The 27293-nt window shown below is 38.6% G+C and overlaps 2 protein-coding genes across 5 annotated transcripts in view; both read left to right on the top strand.

Moving 5' to 3' along the window:
* The window catches only part of LOC120311009, a 50765-nt gene extending 35502 nt beyond the window's left edge, over positions 1 to 15263 (top strand). For all 3 annotated transcript variants that reach the window (XM_039350092.1, XM_039350091.1, XM_039350093.1), the window contains 3 exons: positions 10785 to 10918; positions 11589 to 11760; positions 14605 to 15263. In XM_039350092.1, the coding sequence (XP_039206026.1) occupies positions 10785 to 10918; positions 11589 to 11760; positions 14605 to 14894 (596 nt within the window). In that variant the 3' untranslated portion in view covers positions 14895 to 15263. The remainder of the gene's footprint in view (positions 1 to 10784; positions 10919 to 11588; positions 11761 to 14604) is intronic.
* A 4247-nt stretch (positions 15264 to 19510) lies between these two features.
* CCNB1IP1 (cyclin B1 interacting protein 1) lies at positions 19511 to 26155 on the top strand. Of its 2 annotated transcripts, XM_039350186.1 has the most exons (5): positions 19511 to 19830; positions 21292 to 21361; positions 21755 to 22088; positions 23578 to 23911; positions 25507 to 26155. In XM_039350186.1, exons 3-5 carry the CDS (start codon positions 21792 to 21794, stop codon positions 25704 to 25706), a joined length of 831 nt encoding a protein of 276 aa, XP_039206120.1. In that variant the 5' UTR covers positions 19511 to 19830; positions 21292 to 21361; positions 21755 to 21791; the 3' UTR covers positions 25707 to 26155. The 2 variants fall into 2 exon arrangements, with proteins under 2 accessions (XP_039206120.1, XP_039206121.1); XM_039350187.1 differs by lacking the exon at positions 21292 to 21361.
* The last annotated feature ends 1138 nt before the right edge of the window (positions 26156 to 27293 follow it).

The following is a 27293-nucleotide window of genomic DNA, read 5'->3' as shown; positions in this document are numbered from 1 at the left end:
TATTCATGGTTCCAATATAGACAAATAGTGGATAGATGGAAGATGGATTGTAAAATGGGCTGGCTTAGAGAAGATGAAATTTTTTTAAAACAAGTAAGAGATCAAAGGCCAACCCATATTAAGAGAGTTTATGGGGTTTTAGTGGAATTAGATTCAGAACTTGAACTAGTTAAAGATTGTATGATTAAATGGGCACAGAATATTGGTGAAACGATTTCAATGGATACTTGGGAACTTATTTGGATAAGAAATGTTAAATTCACACAAGCGCAAAATTTAAGAGAGAATTTTTATAAGATGTTTTATAGATGGCACCTTGACCCAAAGAAAATGTCCATTATGTACCCTAATCTACAGCCGAAATGCTGGAGATGTGGATATTTGGATGCTACCTATTACCATATTTGGTGGACGTGTAAGCATATAAAAGCTTTTTGGATTAAGATATGGTGGAATATTCAAAGAATTTTTAAAAGGAGGGTAAAATTTACTCCGCAATTATTTTTACTAGGTATTGTTATTGACTGTGATGCTAAGGAGGTTATATTGATGTTAAATTTGATTACAGCCGCTAGGTTGTTAATAGGACAATATTGGAAGAAGGAATCTTTGCCTACTTTACAAGAATGGTTTCATAAAGTTTCGTATTTGGCAGAAATGGCAAAGATTTCGGCTTTCTTAAAGGAGCAATCTCAAGAAAAATTTTTTGCGGTATGGGAAAAATGGATAAATTTTATACAACAAAATTTGGATATGGAAAAATATTATTTAGCCTTTTTATAATTTGTAATGATTGTTTTTTCTTTCTTTCTTTCTTCTTTTTCTTTTTTATATATATACATTTTTTACGTATTATTATTCATATATTTTTTTCCCTTTTTTTTTTTATATATATATGCTTTATTCTTCGTCTACTTTCTTCTTTCTTCTTTCTCTCTCTCTCTTCTTTTTTTATTTTTTTTTTAGTATATATTATTCATTTTAAAGTTCATGTTATGTATATTATTATTATATATATTATTACTGTGATTTTTATTATTATTATTAATTATTTTATAAGTTGCAAATGTTATTTTTAAAATATTTGTTAAATAATCCTATATTCAGTTCTGGGAAGTCGGGGGGGGGGTGGGGTGGTTGGGGAGGGGGGGGGTGGATTCTTACTTGTAAAACTTTTGAAAAATTTCAATAAAAAAAAAAAAAAAGTGTGGTCTGCATTAATAACTTTGCTTAGCAAAATAAAAATTATGGATATTTTCAAAAGGGTTATACAGTTGCTTTGAGGATATGGCCAAGCGGATCTGAGGGCAAAGGCCTCAGTCAGCAAATATTCATAACCAGCTTTATTTTTTAATATTGTATATATGTGGAAACCAGTTTGATTTTAGAGTAAAGCTTAAAAAGTGGGTTTACAAAGGAAGTGAGTGTACTTTTAAATCCTCCCAGGGATAGCTATATGGTATTCAAAATGTTTCTCTGAAAAAGAAATAATACAATATGAGAATAGACTAGACTAGACTAGACTAGACTAGAACAGAACAGAACAGAACAGAAATACAATATAGTACAATACATACAATATTTTTCAACCTTGGCAACTTTAAGATGGGTGGATTTCAACTCCCAGAATTCCTCAGCAAAAATGGCTGGCTGGGGAATTCTGGGAGTTGATGTTCTCCCATCCCCATGTTAAAGTTGCCAAGGTTGTGAAACACTTATCCATATTATAATCTATATATAATATGACATATGACACACAGATATATATATATATATATATATATATATATATATATATATATATGTATAATATAATACAAGGCTGGATAATAGAATTTGTAGCCGAGGAGCTCTCCTATTAAAGACACTTTGCACTTGTTCAGTTTGAAAGACTAATTACTGTATATTGTTGAGTTCAGCCTTGATTCTGAGCAAGCAACAGGCTTAGAAGTCAAGGTGACTTTCTTCATGCTATTGTTCTGATGTTGCAACTGAATGCTGGGCAGAGGTTCAGAGTAAAGTCAGCACTGTCACATAATTGATATATGTTGGTATTTAACCTTTTTATCATGGGAAATTCGCAAACAAACTATCCCAAGCTATGAAAAAGGTAAAAAAAGTGAACAGTTTCTTTCCATTAATCTTTTATGGCCGATCCCAATGACATAAGTATAATAGATTTTGGATCTAAAACAAGGTTTCCTTTCATAATCCTATCCCAACATAAGCTATATCAAGCTGCATTGCTTAGCCAAGTTCAGAGTCATGATTATATATTAAGAGTTTCAATTGTAGTCTTTAAAAACTGCCCAGACAGCTCTGCTTTTGGTATCCTGAAGAGCAATGTTCATGTCTACATAATAATAATAATAATAATAATAATAATAATAATAATAATAATAATAAATATTATTTATTATAATTATAATAATATAATAATAATAATATAATAATAATAATAATAATAATAATAATTATTATTATTATTATTATTATTAATAATAATAATAAAATAAATAGTGCCAGTGAGGCACTACCTTGACGTGGTTGTGGGGCTTGTGTACTCTGAGGAAGATGAGAGCTATACCAGAGGTTCAACCATACTGGACAGGTCTCATCAGAGGAGTCAGACAAAGAGTGTCTCTCCCATAAAAAATATGGTGAGACGTAAATTTCAGAATGCCATACCGGCTCGGACGTCGCCCGGGTTAACAAGGTCCGCACTAGATATTGGAGTTCCTGGATATCTGGTGAAAAATGGGTTACAGGACTCAGGACTGTTGGCTGAGCAACCAGGGCCAGCAGCTGCAGAACTACTGGAAGAAAAGGTGTTTACCCGTCGCAGATACACAGTGATGGAAAACAAAGAAATAATGATCTGTTACTACAGATCAAGTCCAACAAGAAGAGGATATCTAAAACGAATGCACCAGTTCTGGAAAGAACAACATCCAGAATCAGAAATAACAGAACAGAGACTAGCAGATCAACGCCGATTTATAATACGAAATAAAGTATTCACAGAAACAGAATTGGACAAACTGCAAAGGTTTACCCAGGGCAAAGAAATCAAAGCCTTACCAGAAGTAATTCAGAATGTAGAGGCAAACCAGGGGGAGTTGGCAGTGAAGGAATCCAGCAGAGATATACAACTGTTCTCATTTGGAAACCAGGCACCTCTTCCTCAGGAAGAACAAAACCCTCTAACTAAAGAAATAAAAGAATTGAAACAAAGAATAACTGAGCATCTAGAACAGCACAAAAACAACAGAATAAGGCTGCCTGCATTGAAGCTTGTTCCAAAGAAACAGCTAGCACAAGCATTAAAAGATGCAAATACTGCAATAGAAAGTATAAGCACCAATTCACTGCAAGAAACAAACCAACTAATGTACAGCACAGCTGCAGTTATAACAGAATACCTGGGATGCAAAATCAACAAGAAGAAAAACAAACAAACAGTGCACCAGAAAAATGGAAGGTTAGACTAGAAAATAAGATCAGCAAATTAAGATCACATGCAAGCAAGCTAGAACAGATGAAAGAAAAGAAGCTGAAGAACAAGAAGACCAAAGAATACCTAATCAAGAAATACCACTTAGAAACAAGGAAGATCAAGGAAGCACTGGAAATAATAAAGCAACAAATAACAGCTATAGCCAGGAAAATCAGTAGATATGAAGCTCGAATTGCAAACTATAGGCAGAACCTCCAATTTCAATCCAATCAGAAACGTTTCTACCAATCCATCAATGGAGAAACTGCAAGGAATCAGTCAGTACCTGACAAGGAAGAAACAGTGCAGTTCTGGAAGCAGATATGGGATAACCCAAAGAAATACAACAAGGATGCGGCTTGGTTAAAAGAGGTGGATGCAAATAAAACAGAAGTTGAAATGAAAGAACTAGTAATAACAACAAAAATGGTAGAAAAAAGAGCAAAGAAAATCAAAAATTGGTCAGCACCAGGTGAAGATGAACTGCATGGGTTTTGGTTGAAACATCTAACTGTTATACACCCACTCATTGCCAAGCAGTTCAACAATATACTACAAGGAGGAGAAATTGAAAAGTGGCTAACAACTGGGAAAACCTACCTAATAATGAAAAATCCAGCAAAAGGGCAACACCAGGTAACTACAGGCCAATTACCTGCTTACCAACAACTTTCAAATTACTAACTGGTGTGGTAGCTGATGCAGTACAACAGCATCTAGTTGAAAACAATCTCTTTCCACCTGAGCAGAAAGGAAACCGCCCCAATAGCAGAGGAACAAAAGATCAACTCCTAATAGACAAAATGATCTTGGAAAACTGCAAGAGAAGGAAGACCAACCTGAATATGGCATGGATTGACTACAAAAAGGCATTTGACTCTCTACCACATGATTGGATAATAAAGTGCCTAGAAATAACAGGAATCAGTAGAAACATCAGAAAATTTGTGCAAAGATCGATGGCACAATGGAAGACACAGTTGCAGATCAATGGTGAGAAGCTGGGAGAGGTTAATATCAAGAGAGGAATATTTCAAGGAGATTCATTATCACCATTACTATTTGTTATTGCACTGTTTCCTCTGTCAACAATACTGAATAACTCAGGACATGGCTATCAAACATCAAAAACATCTGCCAGACTATCCCACCTCCTTTACATGGATGATCTGAAGCTGTATGGAAAAACATCATCTGAAATAGAATCGCTGCTCAACACTGTCCGTATATATAGCCAAGATATTGTAATGGAGTTTGGCTTGGACAAATGTGCCACACTTACTATCAAACAAGGAAAAATAATGAAAACTGAAGGAATCAAGATGCCCCACGAAAATAACATTAAGAGTCTGGATGAGGAAGAGTACTACAAATACTTGGGTATCCTTCAAGCTGACAACATCAAGCACACTGAAGTCAAGAAAAAGATTAGAGGTGAATACATCAAGAGAGTGAAGAAGATCTTAAAGTCCAAACTCAATGGAGGAAATACCATAAAGGCAATCAACACCTGGGCAATCCCAGTCATTAGGTACACAGCTGGAATAGTGGACTGGACTCAAGTAGAACTAAAAGCAATGGATAGGCAGACCAGAAAAATAATGACAATGAATCATGCCCTTCATCCACGCAGTGACATTGATAGACTTTATCTACCAAGGCAAATAGGTGGGCGTGGAATGCTACAAGTACATCAGATGGTTGAAGAAGAAAAAATGGCTTTGGAAGAATATCTGAAGAACAATGATGAAGATGCACTGAAATTAGTATATCAGGAAGGTTTACTAACTACTGGAGAGACCAAACTTGCCTACAAGAAAGATCAAATGAAGAACAGAATAGAGACATGGGAAGACAAAGCACTACATGGCCAATACATGAAAAAAATAGCTGGGAAAGCAGATAATAATAAAACCTGGCAATGGCTAAGAGCAGGAAAATTGAAGAAAGAGACCGAGGGACTAATTCTGGCTGCACAAGACCAAGCCTTAAGGACAAATGCATACAAAGTCAAAATTGAGAAGACAGCAACAGACAGTAAGTGCCGCCTATGCAAAGAAGCTGAAGAAACAGTGGACCACTTGGTAAGCTGTTGCAAGAAGATTGCACAGACTGATTACAAGCAGCGGCATGACAAAGTAGCAACAATGGTGCATTGGAAGATCTGCAAAAAATATCATTTGCCTGTAAGCAAAAACTGGTGGGATCATAAAATAGAGAAAGTCATAGAAAATGATAAAATTAAACTGCTCTGGGACTTCAGAATTCAAACAGACAAGCACCTGCAACATAACACCCCAGACTTAACAATTGTCGATAAGAAAGACAAAAAAGTCTGGATAGTGGACGTGGCAGTGCCTGGAGATAGCAGAATAGAAGAGAAAGAACTGGAGAAGATAACAAAATACAAAGACCTACAAATAGAAATAGAAAGACTGTGGCAAAAGCAAGCAAGGGTAGTACCAATAGTAATAGGCTCCTTGGGTGCAATTCCAAAACAACTGGAGCACCACTTGAACACCATTGGCATTGACAAATTTGCCATTACTCAATTGCAAAAGGCGCCCTTATTAGGAACTGCTTCCATCCTGCGACGATACCTGTAATACCATCAAACATCCACATCTGCCTATCTCAGGTGGGTAAGGACTCGATAGGTAGACAAAATGCCAAATCCAGTCTGAACATCTGGCTGACTGTGCGATGATCCATAATAATAATAATAATAATAATAATAATAATAATATAATAATAATAATAATAATAATAATAATAATAATAATAATAATAATCACTGCCACGTCCACTATCCAGACTTTTTTGTCTTTCTTATCGACAATTGTTAAGTCTGGGGTGTTATGTTGCAGGTGCTTGTCTGTTTGAATTCTGAAGTCCCAGAGCAGTTTAATTTTATCATTTTCTATGACTTTCTCTATTTTATGATCCCACCAGTTTTTGCTTACAGGCAAATGATATTTTTTGCAGATCTTCCAATGCACCATTGTTGCTACTTTGTCATGCCGCTGCTTGTAGTCAGTCTGTGCAATCTTCTTGCAACAGCTTACCAAGTGGTCCACTGTTTCTTCAGCTTCTTTGCATAGGCGGCACTTACTGTCTGTTGCTGTCTTCTCAATTTTGACTTTGTATGCATTTGTCCTTAAGGCTTGGTCTTGTGCAGCCAGAATTAGTCCCTCGGTCTCTTTCTTCAATTTTCCTGCTCTTAGCCATTGCCAGGTTTTATTTATCTGCTTTCCCAGCTATTTTTTTCATGTATTGGCCATGTAGTGCTTTGTCTTCCCATGCCTCTATTCTGTTCTTCATTTGGTCTTTCTTGTAGGCCAGTTTGGTCTCTCCAGTAGTTAGTAAGCCTTCCTGATATACTAATTTCAGTGCATCTTCATCATTGTTCTTCAGATATTCTTCCAAAGCCATTTTTTCTTCTTCAACCATCTGATGTACTTGTAGCATTCCACGCCCACCTATTTGCCTTGGTAGATAAAGTCTATCAATGTCACTGCGTGGATGAAGGGCATGATTCATTGTCATTATTTTTCTGGTCTGCCTATCCATTGCTTTTAGTTCTGCTTGAGTCCAGTCCACTATTCCAGCTGTGTACCTAATGACTGGGATTGCCCATGTGTTGATTGCCTTTATGGTATTTCCTCCATTGCCTGTAAGCAAAAACTGGTGGGATCATAAAATAGAGAAAGTCATAGAAAATGATAAAATTAAACTGCTCTGGGACTTCAGAATTCAAACAGACAAGCACCTGCAACATAACACCCCAGACTTAACAATTGTCGATAAGAAAGACAAAAAAGTCTGGATAGTGGACGTGGCAGTGCCTGGAGATAGCAGAATAGAAGAGAAAGAACTGGAGAAGATAACAAAATACAAAGACCTACAAATAGAAATAGAAAGACTGTGGCAAAAGCAAGCAAGGGTAGTACCAATAGTGATAGGCTCCTTGGGTGCAATCCCAAAACAACTGGAGCACCACTTGAACACCATTGGCATTGACAAATTCGCTATTAGTCAATTGCAAAAGGCGGCCTTACTAGGAACTGCTTCCATCCTGCGACGATATCTGTAATACCATCAAACATCCACATCTGCCTATCCCAGTCCTGGGTAAGGACTCGATAGGTAGACAAAATGCCAAATCCAGTCTGAACATCTGGCTGACTGTGCGATGCTCGATAATAATAATAATAATAATAATAATAATAATAATAATAATAATAATAATAATAATAATAAGAAGAAGAAGAAGAAGAAGAAGAAGAAGAAGTTGGAAGGGACCTTGGAGGTCATCTAGTCCAACCCCCTGCTCAGGCAGGAAACCCTATAACATTTTCAGACAAATGGCTGTCCAGTTTCTTCTTAAAAAACTTCCAGTGTTGGAGCATTCACCACTTCTGGAGGCACGTTGTTCCACTGGTTAATTGTTCCAACTGTCAGGAAGTTTCTCCTTAGTTCTAGGTTGCTTCTCTCCTTGATTAGTTTCCATCCACTGCTTTTTGTCCTGCCTTCAGGTGCCTTGGAGAATAGTTTGACTCCCTCTTTTTGGGGGCAGCCTCTGAGATATTGGAACACTGCTATCATGTCCCCCCTCGTCCTTCTCTTCATTAAACTAGACATACCCAATTCCAGCATCCTTTGCTTATATGCTTTAGCCTCCAGTCCCCTAATCATCTTTTTATTAATGCACAGAATAAGCCCAAAGTCTTTTCTTTTTTTTAATGATAGATATACAGGTAGTTTCTTGACTTACGATCGCAATTGAGCCCAAAACGCACATATTCCAGAGAGAGAGGATGGGCTCCAGCTTATAAGAATAAGCCTGTGGTCCCAGGGACCGACTCAGATTGGATCCCGAGCCCTAAATTTCCATTCCTAAGCGGGTTTTGCCCCATTTTACAACTTTTTGCCACAGTTGTTAAGCAAATCATTGTGGTTGTGAAGAAAATCATGCAGTCATATGCAAATCTGGCTTCCTCCCATTGACTTTGCTTGTCGGCAGCTGGCTAGGAAGGTAATTTCATGATTCTGGGACAGTGCAACAGTTATAAGTACATGCTAGTTGTCGGAAGTGTCAGAATTTTGATCGTGTGACCCTGGAGATGCTGCGGCAGTCGTAAGTGCGAGGATGGGTCATCAGTCACTTTTTTCAATGCTGTTGTAACTTTGAACAGTCACTAAACGAATGATTGTAAGTCTAAGACTACTTGTGCAATTGTTCAGTTTTCCCTAGACAGAGAAGCTCTCTGGCATCCAATGCAGAGACTAAAACAGAGGTGTTAGACTGACAAATCTCTTATTTTGAGTCAATTATAATAGATTCAAAGCCATCTTCAAGGGCAGCCTCACATATAGCATGTCGTAGTGGCCCAACTGTGTGAAGATGAAGACATGAGCCACGGTTATAATGGCTCCCTAGTCCAAAATAGCTGGTGAAGGCTGGCGATTATGGGACTCAGCTTTCCCTGCCCTGAAAAGAGACCACTGACATAAAATCAAGTACCAGCTATAAATTCTGGTCTTTCTTTTTCTGTAGAAACCCAACCATTGAGTCCTACCATGTCATGAAAAGAAGGACTAGGGGTGACATAATAGCAGTGTTCCAATACCTCAGGGATTGCCACAAAGAAGAGGGAGTCAAGCTATTCTCCAAAGCACCTGAAGACAGGACAAGAAGCAGTGGCTGGAAATTAATCAGGGAGAGAACCAATCCAGAACTAAGGAGAAATTTCCTGCAGAACAATTAACCAGTGGAACAGCTTACCTTCAGAAGTTGTGGGTGCTCCATCACTGGAGGTTTTTAAGAAGAGATTGGACAGCTCTTTGTCTGAAATGATATAGGGTTTCCTGCTTGAACGGGGGTGGACTAGAAGACCTCCAAGGTCCCTTCCAACTCTGTTATTCATTTCCTGCTTATCACTCAAGAGGTCCACTCCCCAGCACTTTTAAATCCCCAATGTTCTCTCCACGTTTCATTTATTTATTCAATTTCTACAGCTATCCCCTTGGTCAATGACTCTAGGCAGTTTACAGTTCAAAAAAGATACAATTAAAATACTGAAAACATTTTAAAATAATAAAAAACAATAGAAACATCCAAAATAAATATACACAGCAGCTGAGATACTTGACCAGTTAGCCATGCAGCCAGGAAACGGGGTCCTTAACTCATTCAGCACTTCAAACCAGCATATGCATTTCCTGCATCGGATGAGGAACCACATTTTTTTCCTTCTGTCCTGGCCACTTTTTACAGAGGCACGATTGAAAGCATTTTAACAAACTGCATCACTGTCTGGTTTGGTGCCTCAGACACAAAGTCCATACAGAGATTGGTAAGGACAGCCAAGAAGATCATAGGAACCTTGCTTCCTGGTATTCAGGGTGCTGCTTATAAGTGCTTATATGTGCTTAGAGCTCAAAGCCTTGTTAGAGACCCCACACACCCACTTTACAGTCTGTTTCTGTTGCTCCCCTCTGGGAGGAGGTTTTGAAGTATTTATAGCAGCACTACCTGATTCTGCAATAGCTTTCTTCCTTATGCCATCCATCTAGTAAAGTCGCAAGATTTGTTTTTCTCTCCATGCACATGTATATATAACCCGAACTAGACTATTGTTTCTCTGTGTCATGTAATATATGTGGGTATATGCATAATTCTGTATTTATTTTTGTCATATTTATGTAGTGCATGTCGGAGGTGGTGACCCTTTCAGAGCTGTATGCAACAAAATTTCATTTTAACGTATGCTGATTAGTGTACATTCAAAGTCACAATAAAGTTATTATTCTATTCTAACCAGTTTTTTGGGGCATTACAAAAGGCTAACAGGGTTGGGACCATTTTAATTTCCAATGGGAGGATATTCCATAGATCAGGGGCCACTGCGGAGAAAGCCCATCTTTGGCTGATGGGATCTGCAGCATATTGGACCATCCTAGACCACAATAATAGCAGCAGTCCTACTTGGTGGTCTCTCTCACACAACACTCGATTCTGCCTTGGACACTCATCCTATTTCATCCTGAGCATCACAATTTAAGATTTACTGTAGAATACTTAAGTATATGAGGATTTAAATCATTCTTCTCTAAGTGAAATAAATAGATTGATTGCAAAAGCCTAGGTTGTCTACATGATTTACTGGATGAATTTGTCAAGGCAGACGACTTTCCATGGTCAAAAATGTTCTTCCTACCTATACAGTGTATCAGAAGAGAACCGTAGTTCATTTATTCATTTGTTCATTCAATTTATTTGTTGCAGACAAGAATATTGCTCCCTACTGGGAAGCCATGGATGGATTAGTTAAGAAAGTGGAACTGCAGGCACATTCAAAGGAATATCAGGATGTTGTGAAGAATTTCAACAAGACAGCTGGGAACTACAATGTTGTCAAAGTAAGTTGTGATCAATTGGAGACCTTGCTATTAAGATAAATTAATGTAGATCAGTCTTTTCCAACCTTAGCAACTTTATTATTTCTGGACTTCAATTCCCAGAAATCCCCAGCCAGCCTGTAGTTTTTTTTTTAAGGCATTCCGTTCTCTAAATCAGATGATAAAATTCAGACTATAATAGATAAGAAGCATAGAATAAGCACAAAGCAGGGAAAAAGAAAAATAGCTAATTTTAAATTATTTAAGCAAGAGAGCCCAGTCACATATTACAATAGTGCCAAACTTTCTTTTAAAAGTTGAGATTTGATATAGTTCATTTCATGATAAAGTGATCCCTTACATATCTAGATGCGGGTAGCAAAAAGTAACAAAACTCCACAAAACTCTTATTATACTTTTCTCAATCTACAATTTAAGATGTGTGAAAAATAAACCTGTGACTCAAGTTTCTGTTCATATTCTTTCTCTCTCTCTCTCTCTCTCTCCCCTTCCTTTCCTCTCCTTCCTTATTTCCTTCCTTCCTTCCTTCCTTCCTTCCTTCCTTCCTTCCTTCCTTCCTTCCTTCCTTCCTCCCTCCCTTCCTTTCCTCTCCTCCCTCCCTTCTTTCCTCAGACACACAGGGCTCAATAAAATAAAATGACTCACCAAGATTCTTGCTTTTTCCATATAGGTAGAGAGGATCCAAAACCGATATTTGTGGGTTTCTTATTGCTGGAAAAAAAGCTGGATGGAGAAAAGAAATCCAGAAGGGACAAAGAATGAACTTATTCTCTATCATGGGACGCTGTCAGAAAACTGTTCCTCTGTCTGTGAGATTGGCTTCAAAAATGCTTTTCGAAAGCGTAAGTGACTGAGAAAGGGGTTCCTATCGTTCTTTCCCAAAAGTTGTTTAGTTCACCACTCTCGAACAAATAAATCGATCAGTAAAGAGTCCAATACATGATAATTTTGCTGCCGGTTTTTATTATCCTAACTTCAAGTCTTGCTAGAAGAGAGACAATAAAAAGGGTGGGGAACCAAAAGAAGGAATAATATCTGCATAATTCAAGGAGATATAGATAACATAAGAAACCAGAGCTCATAACACAGAGCTCAATCTTTTTAATGCCGCGACCCCCAACCGGTCGTACGTTGAGGACTACTCAACCGGTCGTAAGTCGAGGACTACTCAACTGGTGCTGCACCGTTTGCAGAATGGGACTTTTGGCGGGCTCAGCAGGGCAGAGACAGCCTGGACAATTCCTATTGGCTTTTGAAAGCCAATAGAATTAGACTCTATTCAAGAGAGTCTATTCTATTGGCTTTCAAAAGCCAATAGAACAAAAGGGAGTAGCACAGCTAAGGAAAAGGGGGGGAAAAATGGCGGACTGCGTTGCTTGGCGACCCCCGTGAAATGGTCGTTCGACCCCAAATGGGGTCCTGACCCACAGGTTGAGAACCACTGTCATAACAGAAGAGATTTAAGGTTGGGGTGAGCTCTTGAATAGCCTTAAAATTCTGAATATTCAGTCAATAGAAATCGGTTGTTTTTAGTGTCTACCGGGGGAGATTTTTGTTTGAAGTATAAAAAGCAAACTATTTCTTGAATAGCGCAAACTTCAAACTATTCACATTTGTAGCACTGTAACTTACACTGTTTTTAGAACAAAATCACCAAAAGGACACCCTGCCCTCCAGCACTGTTTCCTTCGGTCAATTTTGGTTTGCTTTTTATTTGCAGTTCAGAGGTTGAGCTATACGAATGTCAATCAATCAATCAATCAGAATAGAGCTGGAAGGGATCTTGGAGGTGTTCTAGTCCATAGGCCCCAAAACCTTTGGGCACCAGGGACTGGTTCTATGGAGAAATATTTTTCTCCGGACCAGAGGGGGCATGGTTTTGTGTGCTGCCTGAATCCCGCAGATGGGGCTTCGCTTGTTTGGGCGGCCCGGTTGCTGGCATGCCATGGCCCGGTGCCGGTCCGTGGACTGGGGGGGGCTGTTCTAGTCAAACCCCCCTGCTCAATCAGGAGACCCTATACATTTCAGACAAGTGGCTGTCCAGTCTCTTCTTAAAAATCTCCAGTGATGGGACACCCGCAACTTTTGAAAGTAAGCTGTTCCACTGGTTAATTATCCTCACTGTTAAGAGGTTTCTCCTTAATTCCAGGTTAATGTCTGAGAAACATCCTGGAAAGATGAATTCCACAGATCAATACTCATCTTTTACATGTGACTAATTCTAAAATGTGCATATCGTCTGGGTCTATGACAGTGATGGCAAAGCTTTTAGAGACCGAGTGCCCCAAAACCACCCCCACCCCCGTCCCCGCTCTGCCCTGCCCACTGGGCCACCCACCACCTCCACTGCCCACCACAGATCACCAGCCAGCCCAGCAGCGCCATGGTGGCCATGCCCTGTGCCCATGCCCTGCAGCATCATCTGCATGCAACAGGGCACAAGGGCAGTCTTCTCCCCGCTGCCCGGCTACCATGTCCTTGGCTGCGCTGCTTCGCATGGGCCGTGCCCAGGGGTGACTCTCCTCCGGGGGGGCTGCTGGTGAGGAGAGGGCCATGGGAGGAGGCGGGGCTGGGGAGATGATGTGTGTGCCCACAAAGAGGGCTCTGAGTGCCGCCTCTGGCACCCGTGCCATAGGTTCGCTACCACTGGTCTATGAGAACTAAAAATATGGTCCATATTTTCTTGACCTCATTAAAACTTGCCACATTTAGAGGGATGTGAGAGATTTAGAATTAGAATTGATAATTTTTGTTTTAAATTTTTAACTATTGTAATTGTAAACTGATAAAACTATAATACAGGTTTAATAGTGATAGAAATTAAAAATAGAAATGGGATATTTAAATGTATTATGTTATTTGAGGGGAATAGAGAGGAGATAGTGAAATGTATTGAGTTGTGTTGTTTATATATATTTTTACTTTTGAATGTTTGACCACCCAACCACCACGGTGGGTCCTGAGTACTTTTTCTTAAGAATTTAAATAAAAAAAACCAATAAAATGTCTTATAAAAAAAAACTTGCCACATTTACAAGATCTAATGTAAGTCCAAAGGTTCATGAACAATGGAAGATCCACACTGGTCATATATGTGTAAATTCAATGTATTCTGACTATATTTGTTATAAATACAAATACAGGTAGTCCTCGACTTACAACAGTTCTCTTAGTGACTGTTCAAAGTTACAGCAGTGCTGAGAAAGGTGACTTATGACCGCTTTTCACACTTACGACCGTTGCAGCATCCCCTTGGCCACGTGATCAAAATTCAGACACTGTGCAACTGACTCATATTTATGATGGCTGCAGTGTCCCGGGTTCATTGGGTAATCACTTCTGGTGACTTTCTGGCAAGCAAAAATCAACAGGGAAGCCAGATTCACTTAACAAACCGTGTTATTTAATTAACAACAGCAGTGATTCACTTAACAGCTATGGCAAGAAAGGTCGTAAAATGGGGCAAAACTCACATAGCAACTGTTTTGCTCAGCCATAGAAATATTGGGCTCAGTTGCGGTTGTAAGTCGCGGATCCCCTGTACAGGATGCTTAAACAAACAAACAAGTCAAATGACACCAGTGAATTCTAAGTAGATCAGGAGGAAAGGTGTACAGAACACTGAGAAGTAAAAGAGTAACTATATAAGTATGACGGGTTTTTTTTTGTTTTGTTTCTTTTTCTAGAAAGTCTCTATGGACAAGGCATTTATTTTTCTGTGGCTGCTGGCCGTGCTGTGTACTATGCCAAACCAGATCCGCAAGGGCTCCGATACGTTTTTCAAGCTCGCGTTCTTACGGGAGAATATGGTTGTGGGAAAGAAAATATGATATTGCCTCCAATGAAACAAGAGGGAAACGGCCGCTATGATAGTTTGGTGGACGTTCTTTCCAAGCCGAATATTTTCGTGGTATTTTTTGACGATCACGCGTACCCTGAGTACTTGATCACCTTCCGAGGCATGACATCTTCATAGCAGTTCTGAGGGACCGGAAACAACCTCAATGGAACACAAGTGGAAGCACACAGATTTTCCGATGGGAACAAAGAAGAAATAATTTATTTCAGGGGGTATATAGTGTATCGCCGGAGGAGAGATTGTCGGAGAATTATGAAACATGCAATTCAATTTCAGTTGGAGGTCTTAGCCTCTGGAAATGGTTTGTGGAACATTCTCATGTCAGGACAAGGAGGCTGTGTGAATATACGAATGAATTGTACCGTTCCTAACTTATCCTTCTAAAGCCACACAGTTTATATGTGTGACACAGCTCTAGCTACTTTGCAATTCTCAGCCTCTCTGAGATTAAGTATAAATTTTGGGTGAAATAAATATTAAAGGTAGTTCTAGTCCAGTGTTTCTCAACCTTGACAATTTTAAGGCATGTGGACTTCAACTCCCAGAATTCCACAGCCAGCATGGCTGGCTGTGGAATTCTGGGAGTTGAAGTCCACATGCCTTAAAATTGTCAAGGTTGAGAAACACTGTTCTAGTCATCAAAAGGTTACCTGGGCTTGTTTCATTTCCAAAATCGCTCACATAACAGAAAAAACAGAGGGGACATCATTACAGAATCAAAATTTAGTATCCAAATCTTTCCCCGCACGGTCAAATATCCATTTTCCCAGCTATTGCTCATTTCTGCTTCCAGTACATCAGCTTTTCTAAAACCCATGTGCAAACAATAAACCTTGTGCAGTATAATTATTGTTTTGTTTTTCTGTCCACAAGAGTAATGTAAAATTTTGAAAGTGTTGGGGTATACCGTGTTTGCAAGAAGAAATCATTTTGGGATAGTTCTGCTTTAATCCTTGTCATATTTTCAGTCAGTTAGGCCAAAAGTATAGCGTGTGGTATAAAACATTGTCTTCTGTGGGACTTCAGTACTGCAGAATCCTAAGATATAATTCTTTAGATGGATGGGTAGATATCAGGACCACAAAGATAAAGATTTCCCCTGTCTGGTCATGTCAAATTCTGGGGGTGAAGCTCATTGCTGTTTCTTAGTTGAGGGAGCCAGCATTCCGTGGTCATCTGGCCAGCATGACTATAGGCCGAGATGCATGGAACACTGATACCGTCCCACTGAAGTGGTACCTATTTATCTACTTGCATTTTCAAACGCAACCTACTACTTGATAAGATAGTAAAGCATTTGAATCACTGCAGTTGTTAAGTTAGTAACATGGTTGTTAAGTGAATCAGCTTTCCCCATTGACTTTGCTTGTCAAAAGGTCGCAAAAGATGATCACATGACCCCGGGACACTGCAACCGTCATAAATATGAGTCAGTTGCTGAGCACCTGAATTTTGATCATGGGGATGCTGCAATGCTTGTAACTTTGAATAATGGTCATAAGTTATTTTTTTTCCAGTGCAGTTTTAAATTTGAACTGTCGCTAAATGAACTGTTGTAAGTCGAGGACTATCTATAATACTGTTATAGAGTTCACAATGCCAACACAAGATTTTGCCAAAGCAAACTAAAAGAATTAGAATAACCATATTATGCATAACTCTGTAGTATAAGTACAGATGTAATTTAGGTGCTGTTTATTATTTATCCAGTTTTTATCCTCTGCTGAAGTTGTGCATCTGTGCATGAAGAGACTAACATGCAGTATTATGAATAATTCCTCCCCCCTGGATTTAATTTAAACTTCCCTACAACAACCCTCAATTTAATCCCTAATCGTAGTTATTCTCTGATTTAGTATTATGGTAATAAATTTGATGCTTTGAAATTCCACAAAATAGAAAGGACTATTACGCCAAGTCTTTCTAGCTTTCCTTTGACATATTGTATATTAAAAGGGTGGCAAAAGAACATCCAAAGAAGTAGAATTATTTGTAAATAATTATTAGTAATTCTCTTGCAACACACAACATCCACTATCAGAATCAGAATCATCCCGTCAACTCATTATCTGAACCACAAAAAAACCCCCAAACAACTTTGGGCTATTGAAGCTAATTTTTGTTTGCCTTCTGCACCATTTCTTTTACCTAATCTCAGCTATGGATTATATCTCTGATTCTGAAACCTACCAGCAGCATCTGCTCTCTAGGTGTATTGGAATGCTGTATTTTGAAATCTGCCCAAATTCCAGGGTGATGAAGTAAAAAATCTTGATATAATGTGGAATCTTTTAAATCAGACATCCAAGCCTTCACATACGTGCACTCTAAATGCCACTTCTGATAATGGCTGTTATTAGACCAAGGCATACTTGATAATGTTTTGCACACTTGCAGACTCATTGCCTAATATTATATCATGTCTGGCTAAAATATATAAAGAACGGTTGCTGGAATTGGGTATGTCTATTTTAATGATAAGAAAGACTAGACATGATAGCAGTGTTCCAATATCTGAGGGGCTGCCACAAAGAAAAGGGAGTCAAGCTATTCTCCAAAGCACCTGAGGGCAGGACAAGAAGCACTGGAAGTTTTTAATAAGAGACTGGACAACCATTTGTCTGAAATGGTATAGGGTTTCCTGCCTGAGCAAGGAGTTGGACTAGAAGATCTCCAAGATCTTCTATTCTTCAAATCAAATAGAGTTTCTTCTCCTTTCACTACCATTACCATTTCCTGGTTATTTCTGTACTATACAGGTAGTTTTCAGTTCACAAGCATTAGTTTAGTGATAGTTTGAACTTAAAACGGCCCTGAAAAAAGTGACTTGTGATCAGTCCTCGCACTTATGACCATTTCTCTTCCCTACCTGACAGGATCAAAATTCAGGCTCTTGTCAAATGGCATGTATTTGCATCAGCTGCAGGGGTCATGGAATCATCACATGTGACCTTCCCAGCCTGCTTCCAGTAAACAAGGTCAATGGGGGAAGCTGGATTCACTTAACAATTGTGTGATTCACTTAACAACCGTGCCAAAAATGTCATAAAATTGGTTGTGACTCACTTAAACAACTGCTTTGCTTAGCAATGGAAATTCTGGACCCAATCATGGTCCTAAGTCAAGGTAGTCCCTGACTTAAAGCCATAATTAAGCCCATAATTTCTGTTTCTAAATAAGACAGCTGTTAAGTGAGTTTTGCTCCATTTTACAACCTTTCTTGCTAAAGTGAATCACTGTAGTTGTTAAGTTAGTAACAGTTGTTAAGTGAATCCGGCGTCCCCATTGATTTTGCTTGTCAGAAGATTGCAAAAAATGATTGCATGACTCTGGGACACTGCAACCATCAAAAGTATGAGCCAGTTGCCAAGCAGCCAAATTTTGACCACATGACCACAGGGAAGCTGCAAAGATCATAAGTGTGAAAAATGGTCATAAATCGCCTTTTTTCAGTGCCATTATAACTTTGTACTGTCACTAAACAAAAGATTGTAAGTCAAGGACTACCTTTACCTATATTGTATCTATTGTTGCACATCTGCAACCATGGGGTCCTCTCATGAGTAACACAGTTAGCAAACTATAGATGGCTTCTTTATAGTTTTGGGTTTTGTTTTTTTTTAAACTCTGTTGGGTCAAGCATTATCTGATATCAACAAACAAGAGAAAATAAACAAAAATTGGATGTAGATGTGATGTATCTTTAGGAAGTTTATATAAAATAGGATTATAGAAAATTACTAGAGAAAGTAAAATTTAGAAACATTATATACAATATTAGCATAAAACAAGAAAGGAGGAATTATTATATATGTCAAAGAAAAAATCAAATCAATATACTTGGATGAAAAGGGGTGAATTTTAATGTTGGAAATAGTATTAGAGTAAAAACAGTATATGCACTAAATAATAATTAACGTGAGTCTTTTTTTAAAAAAATAAGGTATATAAGAAGCTAGTGGATTTGGACTATGAGAATATTTGTATGATCACCAGGCCTAGATGGAATCCCGGTCGAGTCTTATAAAAAATACAAGAGTTACTACAGTAATAATATTGGAAATTTAAAATGAGGTGTTGGTAGAGGCAATATGTGTATAATAATGTATAATAATAATAATATGAATTATTTCTAGTAAGTAGTAGAATATGAAAGAAGGAAAACGTAAATAAGAAACAATGGGGCAATAAGGACAAATATTTCAAAGAAGAATGAGGGAGGAAATGTAAATAATAGAAGAGTACTGTTACAAATTGCTGTTAACAAAAAAGGATATATTACGTGTCTGTGTGTAATGTTTTGTTGCATTTTGTTTTGTTGGTCTAAAATAAAAATTAAAAAAAGAGAAAATAAACAAAATCTATGCTTGTCTGGATTGTTCATCTCTATTCTATTTACCAAACACAGATAGATAGTTGCGCTATTATGCTTCTTCGTGATTAATAATCTATAAAATTTATAACCAGGACCATAATCTGTCAGATTTATAGTTGTTGCAGACTAAATTTCCCTATTCTTTAAGGCCCATTAAGCAAAAATCATTTGCAGGGCCAATGATGGGCTCTCAGGATGGAGGGAGAGGCGGGGCTTGAGCACCTGCCACTTCCTGCTCTCCTTTTCCCGCCTTTTCCCACATATTGCTGCTCTTTTCTAGGGAGAGACACCCCCTCCAATGCTCCAGTCTCCATGGCAACCTAATTCGGCCTGCAGAAAAACATACAAAAATCGCCTGCATGGCCATCAAACCTGGCTCCTCTCTGGCCTGCAGGGATAGGGCCATTTTACAAGATGGCTGCGGGTTAAAAAGGGCTTCTCTGCCTTAAGCACTGCTGGGCCAGTCTGGAGGATCTCAGGGGACCCTTGTCCATTTCTGGCAGAGCTGTGCCTTTTTGATTGCTCTTGCAGAAATTTGCAGAAATTTGCCATCCTCCTTGCACTCCTAATTAAGAAAGGAGGCCTGAGTAGCCCTCATTTCCTTTCCCCACTTCAAGACTGCTCATAAAAAATTACAAAGAGCTAGTCTAAACCCTGCATGTTTCAGGCATTAAGCAGGTAAAATAAAACAGAGGCTTTTGAAACTTTGTTTTTTTTAAACTTTTGTTTTTTAAAAATGAGGGTTGACATGGTGGAAATATGGAGAAATATGGGAAGGCTGGATTTAAATCTATGAAAAGGGACACGTGCTTCAACTTGGCACATAAGAATGGTGCACTTTATAGAGGGAATCCTGGCTTAGTTGGTCTTTGGGTTGCTACACACATGACAAACATGGCAAGCATTTTCAAGTGTTTTTAAAGCAAAATGCATTGTTCAGATGATGAAAAGAAGAAATGACTGTTAATGCTTATGGAGATTCTCAGTCATCCAGGTCATGGTTGTCTTAAAGGTGCTTTTTTTGCAAAAGGCAACTGGAGCTTCATGGTTCTTTTCTTTCTTTTTGAAAACATAGAACATAGAATAATAGAGTTGAAAGGGACCTTGGAGATTGAACAGAACAAAACAAAACAAAACAAAACAGAATAGAACTGGAAGGGATTTTGGAGGTCTTCTAGTCCAGCCCCTTGCTCAAGCAGGAGAACCTATACCATCTCAGACAAATGACTGTCTATCCTCTTCTTAAAAATCTCCAGTGAGATTATTAATTGGATGATTTAATATAGTGAGAAATAGATAACTTTTAGGAAATAGAACAAGACTATATTCAAATAGATAAGATGTGTATTTTGAATATTTGATTCTGTTATGAATTGAGATAAGGGAAACTTTGGTTACCTAAAGCCTGGAAATTATAAATATCAAATGTGAAGGAATTATCCAGGGTGACAAACTTTAGCCCTTTAATTAACAATGAGCTGGAGGATAGTGGTGATGGTAGTAGTGAGTTGGGGAATTAAAGAGATGAAATTGGTGCCTTAAAACTCTGCAAAGTTTAAGACATGCATTTTGCTCCTCACTCCAAATACTGAAAGACCCCATAACGAAGAGAGGTGGAGGTGGGGGACACAAGGTTCATATCTACTAGGCCACACTTTGAAACAATACTCTGGAGTCCAAAATATCTTGTAAGGTCCCATCCCTTACTTAATCTTGAGATACCATATCAATCTAATTTGATAACCCAAGCGGAGACTTCTTGATCAAGCAGCACTTTATTTGGTCAAAATAAGCAGCTGGGTAGCCCACAATCTGGAACGCTGGCAGAGTTCCATCCAGAAGTGCCACACATTAGAAAGTTGGTAGCATTGCTTTATAAACTATGTTAGCCAATGAAAATCAGACAACAGAGGCATTACATCATAAAGAAGACATCAATCATTCCTGTACACTCCCTTATTCCCTCCTTCAGTATATCCCATCCATGTACATGTTTCCCACACATGCATGAAATTTCTCTGGTGCAAAAGCTGATTACAAAAAGCAAGAAAGCAACAGTTAGACTAAACAATTTCCCTTTGTTCCAGAACCCTTCAATCTCTTTGTTATTCCTGCTTTCACCAAATTCATGTCTTTCAGATATATTGGCCAAACTGGTTTGGAATGACAAAAAAATACTTCAACCGAATTTGGAAGGCAACAGTTTGAGGCAGGTTGTTTTGCTTCATTTATTTCCTTTGATCCATCATATCAATTTATTAGGTTCAGTTGTAATTCTTTGGTTGTTTAGACGTTGCAAATTTATTTAGTATCTTTCTTATACTGTCAGAAGGGATGCTGGGAACCGTAGTTCAGGAGCATCACATGTTCTACGCTCTTATTGTACTGTAATAGCAAATGTATTTGCATTTGAAGGGGAAAAATGATTTTAAGTCCTTCTGAATACCACCTCTGTGTCTGATCAAATGACCATATTTTTTTCTAAATTCAGGTCTGTGTTGAGACTAAACCATATAAGAAATCTAAAAATGTTGACAGTAATATTTTTTTTTGCCCTATAACTATGATACTGTGTAGTGAATGCTATATAACTCTTCCACAGGAATCCTTTGTGATACATTTTCCTTGGCTGCAATAATATGTCTGTCTGTGAGGATATGCTTCTTTGCAATTATCGCAAATGTCGAGTCAAGCTTTCAGGCTACGCATGGGTCACGGCCTGCTCACATATCTTCTGTGACCAACATGGCAGTGGAGAGTTCAGCCGATCGCCAGCAGTCTGTCCAGCATGCACCAGTGCCCTCTCTGGCAAGTTGGATATTGTTCGGACAGAGCTCAGTCCTTCGGAGGAATATAAAGCCATGGTATTAGCTGGATTGCGTCCAGAAATTATTCTGGATATCAGCTCCAGGGCTTTGGCTTTCTGGACGTATCAGGTAAATTATATCCAGTAATGGCAGTTTGAGTTAGAAAGAATTCTTTGGTTAAAAACTAGCTAGGTACCTTGCTCCTAGGCATATTTAGTCTGAATACAGGTACAGAACTGATGGGAAACTGTTCAACCTGCGAAGACCTCAGGCTGTCACCAAGGTAAAGGAGACTGTGCTACAAGATCTCCTCTTTGCTGATGACTGTGCCCTTAATGCAGGATCGGAGCAGGAAATGCAAGCCAGCATGGACAAATTCGCAGCTGCTTGTGACAACTTTGGCCTCTTCATCAACACGAAGAAAACTGAAGTGATGTACCAGCCAGCTCCAAAAGCCCAATATCAAGAGCCTACCATCACAGTAAAGGGACAAAAGCTGCAAGCAGTGGACCAATTTACGTATCTTGGTAGTACCCTCTCCCGTGCAGTGACAATTGACATCGAGGTCAACTGTAGAATTGCCAAGGCAAGTTCTGCATTTGGCAGATTGCGGACTAACATGTGGGACCGCCGTGGAATAAGTCTTGCTACCAAGCTTAAAGTTTACCAGGCAGCAGTGCTAACTACCCTATTGTATGCTAGTGAGACCTGGACAGTGTACAGGAGGCATGTTAGGCAACTGAACTACTTCCACATGACCTGCCTTCGTAGAATTCTGAGGATCTGGTGGCAGGATAAGATACCGGACACAGATGTCCTCTCCAGAGCAGGCCTATCATCAGTTTACACTCTGTTGATGAAAGCCCAGATGCACTGGGCAGGCCATGTTGTAAGGATGCCAGATCATTGCATCCCTAAACAGCTCTTCTATGGTGAACTGTCTCAAGGAAAGCGATCGCACGGGGAACAAAAGAAGCGATACAAAGACACGTTGAAAGCTTCTCTTAAGTTCCTGGACATTAACACCATCTCTTGGGAACTTCTGGTGCATGATCGACCAACATGGTGCACCTTGGTGTACCAGGGTTGCCAAACATATGAACACAGAAGGAGAATCTTGGCACAAGAAAAGCGAGCACTCCGCAAAGCCAGAGCTGCAAATGCTGAAGTAACAGTGTCTACATTTCTTTGCTCAGTATGTGGCAGAACATTCCGTGCTAACATCGGTCTTATTAGCCACCTACGGACACATCATTGATGGCGCATAACCCACAAGATGTCAAGGTCTTCATTGAAAATCGATGGACGAACAACAACAACTATTTAGTCTGAATATTTTTATCATTCTTATTGCTTTAAAATGTTTTCAGTACTTTTAATTAGAAACACACTTTTTTTAATTGTAAGCCACTCAGAGTCATTGAGAAAGGCTGCTATAGAAATGGACTAGATAGATAGATAGATAGATAGATAGATAGATAGATAGATAGATAGACAGATAAATTTAAGATTGAGAATCTCCACAGACACATAGAATGCTGTATTGAGTGACAAAAGTAATTTCATTCAAATCTTCCCAAGACTTACTCCTTGCTATTTGTTCTTTATATTTACGTAGGTCCATCAAGAGCGCCTGTATCAAGAATATACTTACAGCAAAGCAGAGGGCCATCTGAAGCAAATGGAGAAAGTCTACACTCAGCAACTCCAGAGCAAAGATATGGAGCTGACATCTATGAAGAGTGAAGTCTCTTCCTTAAAGAAAGTATTGGAGGAATACAAAAAGAAATTCACTGAGCTGTCAGAGAAACTCATGGAGCGTAATCGTCAGTACCAAAAACTGCAGGGCTTGTATGACAGCCTGAGATTACGGAATATTGCTGTGGCCAATCAGGAGGCAGGACAAGAGCCTGCCATGATGCCTCAGCCTGCTGTTTTTGGTTTCCCTCTGGGTAAGAATGGTGACTTTTAGTATGATACTTCACAAGCACTTCATTGACAGGGTGAATAATGCTTGGATGAAATCCATACACACAGAGCATTATTAAAATGACATAGGACTGATAAAGATACTGGGCGTTAGACAACTACATGAGTGTGGCAAGTATTATATACTATGTTATGCTCCCATTAATAACTTACTGAGCATATCTGGCTTTCCTAGCAATTTAAAAATGTATTATCATAACATAGTGGTTAACTAGACCTTTTAATTATCACATTTCACTGACTGACTGTTCTCTACTTACGTTGTGTCAATGCATAACCATAGGGAAAAATAACATCTGCTTTTTATGACTGTGAAGGTTTTTTCTGATTACTTGCATGCATTGGATCATACAAAACATAGACTGCATCAGTAAACTGCAAGAAAAGCAGTATGTTGTTCTGTCTTGGGGTTTGGGAATTGTAACATGAAACATAAAAATGAATCCCATCCATTTTTAGCTATTATTTTGAATCTAAGCTATTTTTAAACAATCTGGATATTAAGGGCTTCCTGAATAAATATGATGCCAATCAATATTTGCATGTTTTCTCTTCTGGAGCAAATAGCTTTGGGAGTTTAAATTGGAAAATTGTGAAGAAATATTTCAGTAACTTGTCCCTAGCATCAAAGTATAGATTCCTACTTCCTGTATCTGTAATATGGTTTACTTTAAAAATAAAGAGAGATTCTGATTATGGATCTCTCACCTAAATATAATCTCTCTAGAGGGTACCTTGCTCAATAGTAGTAACTGTGAGAGGGATCTCGGAGTCCTAGTGGACAATCATTTAAATATGAGCCAGCAGTGTGCTGCAGCTGCCAAAAAAGCCAACACAGTGCCGGGCTGCATTAACAGAGGCATAGAATCAAGATCACACGAAGTATTAATACCACTCTACAATGCCTTGGTAAGGCCACACTTGGAATACTGCATCCAGTTTTGGTCACCGTGATGTAAAAAAGATGTTGAGACTCTAGAAAGAGTACAGAGAAGAACAACAAAGATAATTAGGGGACTGGAAGTTAAAACATATAAGGAAAGGTTGATGGAATTGGGTATGTCTAGTTTAATGAAGAGAAGGACGAGGGGGGACATGATAGCAGTCTTCCAATATCTCAGGGCTGCCACAAAGAAGAGGGAGTCAAGCTATTCTCCAAAGCGCCTGAAGGCAGGACAAGAAGCAATGGGTGGAAACTCATCAAGGAGAGAAGCAACCTAGAACTAAGGAGAAATTACAGTTAGAACAATTAACCAGTGGAACAGCTTGCCACCAGAAGTTGTGAATGCTCCAACACTGGAAGTTTTTAAGAAGAGACTGGACAGCCATTTGTCCAAAATGGTATAGGGTTATCTGCCTGAGCAGCGGGTTGGATTTGAAGACCTTCAAGGTCCCTACCAACTTTATTATTATTATTATTGTGATGGTGATGATGATTATTATTATTATTACGTGCATGTATCAGTGTTTGGCACCAATGTAGCTAATAAGGCCATTTTTACAGGAGAGGAAATTTAAGCCCTTCTCTAACATCATGTTTCTCACTCACATGTTCTAGGTAACGCTGCCAGATTCTCTCGGAACACTACACCTATCCAGGGCCGGCATGGTGAGGGGGACTTCCATTTCAAGCCCTTCTTTGCCTCCTCTCCACCCATGGGCGAGTCTGCCAACGGCTTCTTTTCCTTTGCCTCTCCTGACAATGATTTGGAACACCACGCAGGAGGCAACAGAGCGTATAAAATTAAGAGAATGTAAATCCTAATGTGCATTTCAGTTCAACTGCAGGAACTTCTGAAAACCCAGTTCAATATTTACAGGCCCGAGGTTTAAAACTAAACAAAATCTCAACCCAAGAAACCAACTTTTCGTTACATCAGTGAACGTCAAATATTTTCCGAGCCATGTCATATGTTAAAGCAAGAGAGGGACACTTTGCAAAGTCAATGTTTTTTGAACGGTTAGATAGTATACTGGGTTACCATAGTTTACATGTGCATGAGTTTGTTAACAGTATACAGCTTGTCATTGTTCCTCTATATAGCAACCTCCTTGCAAACACAACACTTCTGACACATTTGCAGTGATTTAATTATTGTGCATTATGACGCAGTTTAATTAGTGCTCAAACACTTAATAATTGCTTATTGTAACAAGCTTGTTATAATGTTTTAATCCACTGGTGACTGTTTTCAACTCTCACATCTTAAAACAGCATGTTTTCTTCGATGGGTGTGTAAATATATTTGCAAGGATTTTTTCTTTGTTTCATTGTTACTTGTAAATAAAAATATATGGAGGGGAAAAAAATTACCTGTGTGTATATATTTCCATTGGTATAAACATCTGTGGATGTCCTTTTTGTGTTTTGTCATTAAGCATGAAATGTTTTTCTGGTCATCAGAAAAAATAGACCACGACCTCCTCCTCCTCCTCCTCCTCCTCCTCCTCCTCCTTTTTTACCACTTGGATGTTGAAGGAGAATCATTTTATTAATTTCTTTAAATGAACCTAAATTATGAGGGCTGTGTTGCTTCAAGCACTTCATCTATTTGATAAATCAAATCACTGGATCACAATCATCCATATGATTTTCTCTATGTTGAATTGTAACAGGTAAAATATACCAAATGGGCCTTAAATTAGTAATGATTATTAATTCCATTTATTTAATAGATTTATGGTAAATGCAAGCCTTGATCTCACGGTATTTCACTATATCACTTTGTAATACTTCTAAAATCACTCTGATCAAAGGAAGGTTAAGATGGGCAAAATGAGCATGAAAAGCATTTACTGTTTAAAATGAAATCTCACAAGCATGGGATGTACTACATATGGACATGGTGACATAGAGAGTGAGGGAATTTATTTATATATTTGTATCCTGGTTTTATTATTTTACAAACAACTCAAAGTGGTGAACATATGTATTTATTTGTATTCTACCTTTGTTAATTTTACAAATAATTCAAGGTAGCAAACATATCCAACACACCTTCCTCTTCCTATTTTTCCCACAACAGCTGCGTGTTGTGTGTTGCGCTGAGAGAGATTGAGTGGCCCAAAGTCACCCAGTCATCTTTCATGACTAAGACAGGACTAGAAATCACTGTTTCCTGGTGAGTCACCCAAAGTCACCCAGCTCACTTCTAATCAGGCAGGATTAGAACTCATGGTCTCCAGCTTTCTAACCTGGTTTCTTAGGAGCTGAATTAAAACATTTGAAAACATTTTCAAATCCTCTAATAGGAGTTTATTCTTCATGATTCAAACTTACAACACCCTATTGCAGCATGCCACTCCATTCCTTGACCTATTTAGTTCTGATTTCTGAAATCAGTT

The sequence above is a fragment of the Crotalus tigris genome, unplaced genomic scaffold (assembly GCF_016545835.1).
Source record: "Crotalus tigris isolate CLP2741 ecotype Arizona unplaced genomic scaffold, ASM1654583v1 scf7180000018306.2785112, whole genome shotgun sequence".
Taxonomy (NCBI): Eukaryota; Metazoa; Chordata; class Lepidosauria; order Squamata; family Viperidae; genus Crotalus; species Crotalus tigris.
The sequence above is the reverse complement of the archived record's forward strand: the minus strand, read 5'-3'. Positions and strand labels throughout refer to the sequence as shown.